The following is a 10,180-nucleotide window of genomic DNA, read 5'->3' as shown; positions in this document are numbered from 1 at the left end:
AGGTGGCCCAAGGGCCCGCGAGGCATGCTGGGACCGCTAGCCCTTCCGGGGCGCCTCAAGATTTCGGGTGCCGGCACCCTGGGCGGATGCCCGAAGACTCCACCTTCCCAGGAGCCCCTGCGGCGGGGCGCGAAGATGGCGGCCGTGGTCGAACAGCCCTAAAGCAGCAGCGATGGAGCCTTCCCAGGCGCTGGGGCCGGAGCGGCTCTTTGACTCGCACCGGTAAGAGCCCTGGCGGGAAGAGGTCGGCTCCCGCATCCACTACGGCCTTCGGCGCCCGATCACCTCGCCTCTCGCCCCCAGGCTCCCGGGTGACGGCTTCCTGCTCCTCGCGCTGCTGCTCTACGCTCCCGTCGGGTTCTGCCTCCTCGTCCTGCGGCTTTTTCTTGGGATCCACGTCTTCCTGGTCAGCTGCGCTCTGCCAGACAGCGTCCTTCGCAGGTAACACCCCAGGGATTCCGGGAGGGTCAGGGCTGGGCCCGGCCCGAGGCCGTGAAGTCACCACTGCCTGCGTCCCCAGGTTCGTGGTGCGGACCATGTGTGCGGTGCTGGGGCTCGTGGCCCGGCAGGAGGACTCGGGACTCCGGGATCACCGCGTCAGGGTCCTCATTTCCAACCACGTGACACCTTTCGACCACAACATAGTCAATCTGCTCACCAGCTGTAGCACCGTGAGTGGGGGGCGAAGCCGAGAGTGCCACGGGGCGGTTCCCTGGGGCCCAGCCCAAGGCTCCCCTTTGCCCTCCCAGGTTTCCCTTGGGGACCACGAAATACTGAATCTTACCCCTAATCCCGCCTCTCTACCCCATATGTCAATTTTTCTCACTTCTCAATATTCCTTTTTTGTTTTCTCTTTTTTCCATTTCTAGCCTCTACTCAATAGTCCCCCAAGCTTTGTATGCTGGTCTCGGGGCTTCATGGAGATGGATGGGCGGGGGGAGTTGGTGGAGTCACTCAGGAGATTCTGTGCTTCCACGAGGCTTCCCCCGACCCCTCTGCTGCTATTCCCTGAGGAAGAGGCCACCAACGGCCGGGAGGGGCTGCTGCGCTTCAGGTGGGTGAGCACAGGTATGGGTCTCCGGTTGGGTAGGTGGTCAGGCTTGGGGGCCCTTGAGTTTTCACAGTTTTCAGCCCTGCCCTGTCCATCCTAGTTGATTTCCTTTCTGTTCACTTTTAGTTCTTTCCCCCTCTATCTCTTTTTTCCTCATTTATCTACTTGTACAGTTTGACAGTTTTCTGTTCTAAGTAAGGCTGGCTAGAATCCCATCCTACTTTCTCTTCCCTCTTCTAGTTCCTGGCCATTTTCTATTCAGGATGTGGTACAACCTCTTACCCTGAGAGTCCAGAGACCCCTAGTCTCTGTGGTGAGTGTGTGTTGGACAGGGAATCTCTGGGGCTTGGAGGGCAAATTTCCCATTCCTGGCCGAGGCTTAGACCTCCCTTCATGCCCTTCCTTCAGACCGTGTCCGATGCCTCCTGGGTCTCAGAACTGCTGTGGTCACTTTTCGTCCCTTTCACCGTGTATCAAATAAGGTATTAACTGTCTTCTTTTTTGGTGCTGGGAGAAGCTCACCTCTTCCTTGAAGAGGCTGCCTCTTCTTGTCCTTTTGCAGATCTTTTAGTATCAAGATTCTATCACAGAGGCAATACAAAGTGTTTACTATCTCCCCACCCTAATCACAACTGTTCCATGAAACGAAATATCAAAATGGGGAGAGGGTGACAAACTGTACCCCAGGTGCACTCAACATGGTCCTGGATTTTTTTTATTTTTTTATTTTTTGCAGATGGCTCCGTCCTGTTCATCGCCAGCTAGGGGAGGGGAATGAGGAGTTTGCCCTCCGTGTACAACAGGTGGTAGGGTACACAGGTAGGGTGGAGGTGGAGTTTTTCCTTAAGACTAGAAGGAGGAAGTCTTGCAACCTTAACACTTTCAACCTTCCAATTCTCCCTAGCTGTTGGCCAAAGAATTGGGCCAGACAGGGACACGGCTCACTCCAGCAGACAAAGCAGAACACATGAAACGACAAAGACACCCCAGATTGCGCCCTCAGTCAGGTATATGGTCTCTGTACACAAAGTTTTTTGGGGTTTTACAGCCTATTGTGATTTCCTTCCTATTCCTTGCTAGTCAGCCTCTCCTTCCTCCCAGTTCTCCACTCACCATGTTTCGGATTTCTTTTTTGCAGCCCAGTCTTCTTTCCCTCCCTCCCCTGGCCCTTCTCCTGATGTGCAGCTGGCAACTCTGGCTCAGAGAGTCAAGGAGGTTTTACCCCATGTGCCACTGGGCGTCATCCAGAGAGACCTGGGTATGGGAAAGGGTAGCCTCACACAGGAGACAGGCACAGAGAGAAAAAGTGGGTGGTGAGGGGAGAAGTAGAGCAGGGAAACAGACTCCCTTCTTTCTTCCTCTCTCCCCAGCCAGGACTGGCTGTGTAGACTTGACCATCACTAATCTGCTTGAGGGAGCTGTAGCGTTCATGCCTGAAGATATCACTGAAGGGACCCAGTCCCTTTCCACGGCCTCCGCTCCCAAGGTGAGACCCAGGAAATGGTTAGGTACAGGACTTGGGTGGGTAGGGGCAGTCTTCATACTCCCTTTCCTTGATATCTCTTTTTTGATCCTGAGACCCTAGCACAGTGCCTCTCTTGCAAAGTAGGCATTCGATGCGTGTTTAATGATGATGACTTCGCAAGCCCTCTGACATTGTGATCACCTCAGTTCCCCAGCTCTGGCCTGGTGACCCCTCAGCCCACAGCCCTCACATTTGCCAAGTCCTCCTGGGCCCGGCAGGAGAGCCTACAGGAGCGCAAGCAGGCACTGTATGAATACGCAAGAAGGTGAGGGGCTTAGAGGACAGTGGGCAGGAAGGGGTAGGTTGGAGAAAAGTGGTAATTATAGGGACAATATGACAAAGCCCACACAATGTCTTCTTTCTATGTCTCACAGGAGATTCAAAGAGAGACAGGCCCAGGAGGCTGACTGAGCACAGGATGGCACCCAGAGCCGCAGGACGGAGACTGGGGGCAGCCCTCACCCAACTTACAACAGGCTGGAAGGGTGGGTGGTAAAAAGGGAGGGATGGGGTTCCCCCCAAAACCACATTAAATTCAGGGTTTTCACTCAAGGTATATCTGTTGCCTCTCTGGGTCTCAAAAACCTACTGAGCAGGTTCCTTTTTCCTTGGTTTGGGAAGAACATGGGTGAGAGCCTCCTTGTGGGTTTGTGGGAGGTAGTTGAAATCACCTCTTCGTGTCAAGAGATGAGTGATATTAAGGAAGTATAACTGAACGAAAGACCAGCAGCCACTGGACCCTAGCTTGGGTGTTCAGCTCAGCTTTGTGAAGAAACAGCTTGCAAAACTTCAAGTCCCAAGATGCCTTTCACTAACAAGTACAATATACATTATAGAGTACACATGCTCAGTGTGGTGTCTGGAACCTGTTTTCCTTATAGGCTTCTGACAGGTTAAATAAGGTGGAGCAAATGGCCCCACCCCAAAACCAGTCTAGGGTTCCCATTTAAGCCCAGCCCCAGGGTGGAGCCGGAATTTACCTTTGTACTTCACTCTGGTCTGGGTTGGTGGTGACTGGCTGGGTGGGTCCAGAACTGGCTGCCATCCTGACACGTCTCAGAGCTGCAAGCAGGTTTGAATCCAGGATCCTTGTGGCCCTGTCGCCGCACCCCTCCCCCCCCCCCCCCCCCCCCCCCCCCCAATTCTTGTCCCCTTCTTATTCTCTATCCTTTTCCTCTCGGAGCCTTCCCACAGGATACCACAATTCCTGCTGCCCTGGAGGCCCCCTATGTTAGTCACAGGATTTTTACTACCTGACTACAGGTTAATAGTCCGCTTGTGATAGTACCTCACTTTCAGACTCCGGTCTCCGCGGTTTTGTAGCAGGCAAGAAATGCTGGGAAGGATGGACCCCAGTGCAGTATCACCTGAGGGTACAGGTTAGGGATCAAGGGTGGGAAGATGGTGTAAGTCATTTCATACGAAGCCTTAAACACTGCCCTGCCTTCTGTAGGTACTGCTAGTCAGCCACCATGGCCTCTCGGCTTCTTAGGCTGGCAGAAGAGTCTGGCCCAAGCCCCAGGGAGTCTGAATTGGCTGTGAACCCCTTTGACGGGCTCCCATTCTCTTCCCGCTACTACGAGCTTCTTGAGCAGCGCCGGGCCTTACCCATCTGGGCTGCTCGCTTTATCTTCATGGAGCAATTGGAGAGTAGCCCCTCGGGAGTGGTGTTGGTGTCTGGAGAGCCTGGCTCTGGCAAGAGCACCCAGGTTGGGGGAGATTCTGGGAGTAGAAAAAGGGAGGGGCTAGAGAACTGGTCCTTCCACAGGCAAAGTGGGGGTTGGGCTGCATGGGGTTATTGGGGAGGTGGTCAAAGGGAGACCAGTTAGACTGACCCCAGGGTGGCTGGTGAAAGACCAGGGAACTCCCCAAATGAAAGTGGCCACAGCGCCCCAGCACTTCTGACTGAAGTCCTGCATCTTGCTGATTGGTTGTCCTTCCTGTCCCTACCCCAGATCCCTCAATGGTGCGCAGAGTTTGCATTGGCCAGGGGTTTCCAGGAAGGCCAAGTAACTGTCACTCAGCCCCACCCTCTGGCAGCCCTGAGCCTGGCCCTGCGGGTTGCCGATGAGATGGACCTAACCCTGGGTCATGAGGTTGGATACAGCATTCCCCAGGAAGACTGCACTGGGCCGGACACCCTGCTCAGGTGAGGCCTCTTGCAGGCCTGACCCAAATCTAATTCCCCTCACCCAGTAGAAACAAGCCCAGCCCTCTGACATCTCACCATACACTCCCTCAGCCCAGTTCACCCTTTAAATCATGCATGACACAATGCTGAATGAAGCCCTTAACCCCAGCCAGGGACCTCGGACACTGAACCTCACCCTCACCATGAGTCCCACTCTCCCAACTGGAGTACACCTTGTGAACAAAATGTCATCAGTGGGGTTGTGGGTCTCAATACAGGTTCACGGTCTTTTTCTGACCTTATAATCAAAAGCCTAGCCCCCTCCCCCAACAGGAAGTCACTCCCCTGGACTCCTGGAGCTGGTCACTGCCCACACTGACTCCTCCCACTGCCAATGTCAACAGGTTTTGCTGGGACAGGCTGCTTCTACAGGAGGTGGCCTCAACCCGGGGCACAGGAGCCTGGGGCGTGCTGGTGCTGGATGAGGCTCAGGAGCGGTCAATGGCCTCGGATTTGCTCCAGGGGCTACTGCGAAATGCCAGCCTGGGAAACCTTCCAGGGGACTCAAGAGTGGTTGTGGTTACTGACCCTGCCCTTGAACCTAAGCTCCAAGCCTTCTGGGGCAATCCTCCTATTGTGCGTGTACCCAGAGGGCCTGGTGCGTGTCCCACTCCTGTATACAGGGACACTGTCCCTACTGATCGAGTGGAAGCTGCCTGCCAAGCTGTGATTGAATTGTGTACGAACGAGACTCCAGGAGATGTGCTAGTATACCTGCCCAGTGAGGAGGTAAAAATGGGCTGCAGAAGGAGATTCACATGTATGCCGCCTTCCTTTCTGGGGGAGCAATGCTTGTTAGGAACATTGGAGTTATAGTATTTACTATGTTGGGGTCCTTAGGAAAAACTCAAGGACTTCAGGGTAAAGAGGTCTACCACCCCCTTCTTGAATCCATGTTAAGGCAGAGACTGTGGTTCAGTAAATTCCTGAAATTATAACACCCCCAACTTTATGAGTATGTGCATTTTTTCAGAGTGAAAGACCATAGCTTTCATCAGTTTTTCAAAAGGGTTTGTCACCCAAAAAGGTGAGAACTGCCTTAATGCCCCACCCTTCTCTTCAGGAAATTTTGCTGTGCTGTGAATCCTTGTCCAGGGAGGTGGGGCCCTTGGCTCTCAGAGGGCCTCCACCACGAGTGCTGCCCCTTCACCCAGGACATGGCCCAGCTGTTCAGGCTGCATACGAGGACATAGACTTGGGTGCCAGAAAGGTCGTGGTCACTCACTGCCTGGCTGACTTCTCCTTCTCCCTCCCTTCCATCCGACATGTCATTGACTCAGGACTGGAGCTTCGAAGTGTGAGTGAGAGAGATGAGGGGGATGAGGGGGCTAAAGATAGAAGTGGCCCGCTCTGATCTGTCTTGGCCTTGGTTGGGGGGCGGTGACAGGTGTACAATCCTCAGATCCGAGCAGAATCCCAAGTGTTGAGACCAATCAGCAAATGTCAGGCAGAGGCAAGAAGACTCCGGGCAAGAGGGGTCCTACCAGGTAAGAGCCTTTGCCCTTCTGAGATCAAACATGAAAAGTCACCACACACAAACTCTGAGAAATCTACGGTGGCCTTCTGTCCCAAATCTTTTCTCCCCTCAGGATCCTGCCTCTGCCTGTACCCTAAGTCCTTCCTAGAACTAGAGGCGCCCCCACTGCCCTCACCCAGGGTATGTGAGGAGAATCTGAGCCCCCTAGTGTTACTACTAAAGAGGAGACAGATTGCAGAGCCAGGGGAGTGTCACTTCCTGGACCGGCCTGGTGAGCACCCCTCCTGCCCAAGTCCTGCTGCCTGACCTCCAGGCTCTCCGGGCTCTCCAGGCTCTGAGACTTCCTGCCCTACAAGCCCTGTTTCCTCACCAGCTCCAGAAGCACTGATGCAAGCCCTAGAAGACTTAGACTATCTGGCAGCTCTGGATGATGATGGGAACCTGTCAGACCTGGGAGTCATCCTATCAGAGTTCCCCCTGCCCCCTGAGCTGGCCAAAGCCCTGCTGGCCTCCTGCGAGTTTGACTGTGTGGATGAGATGCTCACCCTGGCCGCCATGCTCACTGGTATAAATCACTTCTGTCTCTGGCTCTTGACACCACTTCAGTCCTTCCCAGCCCTTTCTGATGTTCTGGTGCTCCAAAGGCCAGCCCCATCTCCTATGCTTCCCTTACAGTGCCCAAAATCACAGCCTTAATCACTTATCCTTCTCCTGTCTCGTTAGCCTTTTCCCAATGCTGGTTCTTGCCTCCAACATGCTTAAATCTCTCCTATTATTACTAGAGCTCCACACCCCTCTCCCTCCACACTCTACTCCCCAGCAGCTATACAGAATAACCTCTGTCCCAGTCTGCCTAGTGTGTTCCTGCCCACTGCATCCCAGCCTTAGGCCCGTAGCAACCCTGACAAGTCTCAGCTCAGCAGTGACCTCCCACCCCACCCCCCAGGCCGAATCCACTAAACACTTCTGAGCCCTTCCTTGCTCCTTATGACCTTCTGACACTTGAAAATGCCGACCACTCCTACCTTGAAACTGCCCGCTCCCTAAGCCTCTGTGACCTGCTTCTTTGGGTGTTCATCCTACTTCTCTGGTCATTTCCTTCATCTCTTCCTGGGCTCCTTGTCCTCTGCTTACCCACGGTAAATTAGACCTCCGAGTTCCATCCTTTCCCCTTTTGCCTTCTCATTCCTTGAACTCTCCGAGCAAGTTCATGCACACCCATGGTCTTTAGTGCCATCTTTACACTTAAAATTTCCAAACCTTGTATCTCCCTGCCAATATCATTCTTCTGAATCTTAGATTTATATATCTAACTCCTGATGGACATTTCTACCAGAATTGTCCACAGTATCCCAGCCCAGAGCTGAACTCAAGCACTTGCTTAAACTGTTCCCTCACCACCACCACAAAAGCATGCCATCGCCTCTGCAGTTCTACTGCCATCATTCTAGACTAATATTTCTCCGGGTTCTTTCATTTTTATCTCCTAAATGTGTGTGTTTTTTTTTAATTCATCTGTTTGTCTCCAAACTCACTATCGGTGCCAGTGTTAGATCCTCATCCCCACTGAGACTGGATTCCTTTAGCCTTCTAACTTGTCAAGTAAACTTCTTCAAACACGTGGACTCTCTTACTTCAAAACTCTTCTCCAACAGCTACTCTTTACCTTCCAGATAGAATATAAACTCATCAGCACAGCACATCCAACCTCTCATGACCTGGCACATACCTGCCTCTCCAGCTTTATCTGCTGCCACTGTGCCACACGTGCCATTCTCTCTACCCTAAGTGCTTGCAGTTCTCCAAACAGGCCACATTACTAATGTCTGTGCCTTGCCATGCCCACAGTTCAGACTCTCTGCCCCTTTGCCACTGAGCTAATTCCTAACAAAACTTCAAACATTGGCCCACACACCTGTTGTGCTGATTAAGCTTGCTTATGTCTCCCACTAGACTCTAAACTACTTGAGGGCAGAGACTCTTTCATTATTTATGTTCACTGTCTAATAAAGTTTATAGCACCTAGAAGTTATCGATGTCTTTTGAATACATTTCCCAAAATGGCATTTTACACCTTTTCACCCTTCCTTCTATACTGCTATCCTCTCTCATTCCCCAAAATGACCTTCCTTGTTTCTGCCTCCAGCTGCCCCTGGGTTCACCCAGCCTCCACACTGTGCAGAAGAAGCTGCCTTGCGCCGAGCCCTGGAACACACAGATGGTGATCACAGTTCTTTGATCCAGGTGTACGAAGCCTTTATACAGAGTGAGTAGCCCACTCGGCATCTTCTTATAAAATCCCAGATTTTCCAAAGAGGGGAAGCAGTATGCAACCAGCTGGCAGATCTCTATGCCCAGGAGGAGGTGGCCCTTTGACCAAACTCTGGGTTCTCTTGGGGCTCTCTTTGTAGTTGTAGCTGTTCCCTTTCCTCTTTTAGGTGGAGCAGACAAAGCTTGGTGTCAGGCTCGGGGGCTAAACTGGGCAGCATTGTGCCAAGCCCGGAAACTTCGAGGTGAACTCCTAGAACTCATGCAACGAATTGAACTTCCCTTGTCCCAGCCAGCCTTTGGCTCTGAGCAGAATCGCAGAAACCTTCAGAAAGCACTGGTGTCAGGATACTTCCTTAAGGTTAGGGGAAAGAGTTGGGGTGAAGGTCATAAATGGAGCAGAAAGCAGAGGGATCAAAAATTGATATGCCATCTCTGAAATTGGAGTCCAGATGATCATTCAAAGGATTTTTAAGAACCAGAAGAAATTTTTGAGGCATTGGAGTACAGGGGGCTGTGGGAAATGCCATATGATAGGGACTCTAACACCTAGAGATGATGCTTTACTTTTAATACTCTCGCCACCCTTCCTAATTCTTTCTCAACCCCCTTTTCTTTTTTCTATTGTCTTCCTCTCCCCCCGCCCCCACCACTCACTCCCTCACTATCTTTGCTTTTCAATGAGGTGGCCCGAGACACAGACGGGACTGGAAATTACCTGCTCCTAACACATAAGCATGTGGCCCAGCTCTCCCCATACTGCTGCTACCGAAGCCGCCGGGCTCCAGCCAGACCTCCACCGTGGGTGCTTTACCACAATTTCTCCATTTCCAAAGACAACTGCCTTTCCATTGTTTCTGAGATTCAACCACAGATGTGAGTTCCCTGACACCCCTCCTACGTTGCCCATTCCCCTTCTAGGGGCCAAAATTATGGCTGGGGAGTTAGAGAGCCTTAAGGAGAGGAGGCTATCTTAGTGGTTTGTAGTGACATATGATTTGAAGAGGCAGGGTTTGTGGACAGAATGGGAAGTTTAAGAATCTGTATTACAAAAAAAAAGAATCTGTATTACAAGAGAGGATACAGAAGTCATCTTCTGATTGTGACTCTCTCTGTCAGGCTGGTGGAATTGGCCCCTCCATACTTCCTTAGTAACTTGCCTCCCAGTGAGAGCAGAGACCTCTTGAACCAGCTGAGAGAAGAAATGGCAGATTCTTCAATAGAAAGTGAATCCCCCTCCACCCAAGAGTTTGGAGATGCCTGTGTCCTGCAGTGACTTGCCTAAGGAATGGAACTGAGCTCATCTCGAGGCATTAGATCCCCCTCAGGCTAGCACTAAGGCAGCCAGCCAGATTTAGAAGGCCAAAGATTAGGGTCAAACGTAAATCCTGGAATCTGAGACTCAAGAAGTGGTGGACCAAGAGTGGAGGGAATTGGGAAAGCCACAGTATACATAAGGTTGGACCCTTTCCTTAGCCTTCTTCTATTTATTGGAGAGTGACTGACATGTCACCGCCAAGCCCCCAACTTATACCAAACCCATCTTTGTGTGCTTCATTTTGGCCTATAAAAGTTCTTTTTCTATGTGTCAAGTTTGAGTTTTGTTCTGCAGCAGCATACACAACATCCATGAGTTAGAGATGACACAATATCATCCAACTCCCCCCA

At 51.9% G+C, this 10,180-nt stretch overlaps 2 protein-coding genes across 3 annotated transcripts; both read left to right on the top strand.

Moving 5' to 3' along the window:
• Positions 1–71: 71 nt before the first annotated feature.
• AUP1 (AUP1 lipid droplet regulating VLDL assembly factor) lies at positions 72–3,132 on the top strand. The gene is given in 13 exon segments (XM_043603796.1): positions 72–125; positions 128–222; positions 304–441; positions 521–671; positions 870–1,054; positions 1,292–1,364; positions 1,460–1,533; positions 1,788–1,854; positions 1,956–2,058; positions 2,190–2,309; positions 2,422–2,537; positions 2,723–2,841; positions 2,951–3,132. Coding segments are annotated over 13 exon segments (1,317 nt in total). The 5' UTR covers positions 72–86; the 3' UTR covers positions 2,988–3,132.
• Positions 3,133–3,258: 126 nt separating this feature from the next.
• Positions 3,259–10,104, top strand: DQX1 (DEAQ-box RNA dependent ATPase 1). Of its 2 annotated transcripts, XM_043603787.1 has the most exons (11): positions 3,259–4,285; positions 4,532–4,725; positions 5,112–5,496; positions 5,831–6,064; positions 6,155–6,254; positions 6,357–6,515; positions 6,618–6,809; positions 8,391–8,510; positions 8,683–8,873; positions 9,198–9,388; positions 9,632–10,104. In XM_043603787.1, exons 1-11 carry the CDS (start codon positions 4,049–4,051, stop codon positions 9,786–9,788), a joined length of 2,160 nt encoding a protein of 719 aa, XP_043459722.1. In that variant the 5' UTR covers positions 3,259–4,048; the 3' UTR covers positions 9,789–10,104. The 2 variants fall into 2 exon arrangements, with proteins under 2 accessions (XP_043459722.1, XP_043459721.1); XM_043603786.1 differs by having other exon boundaries at positions 6,155–6,515.
• Positions 10,105–10,180: the final 76 nt, after the last annotated feature.

This window comes from Prionailurus bengalensis, chromosome A3, assembly GCF_016509475.1.
Source record: "Prionailurus bengalensis isolate Pbe53 chromosome A3, Fcat_Pben_1.1_paternal_pri, whole genome shotgun sequence".
Lineage (NCBI taxonomy): Eukaryota > Metazoa > Chordata > Mammalia > Carnivora > Felidae > Prionailurus > Prionailurus bengalensis.
This window is presented reverse-complemented; position numbering and strand designations above follow the sequence as displayed.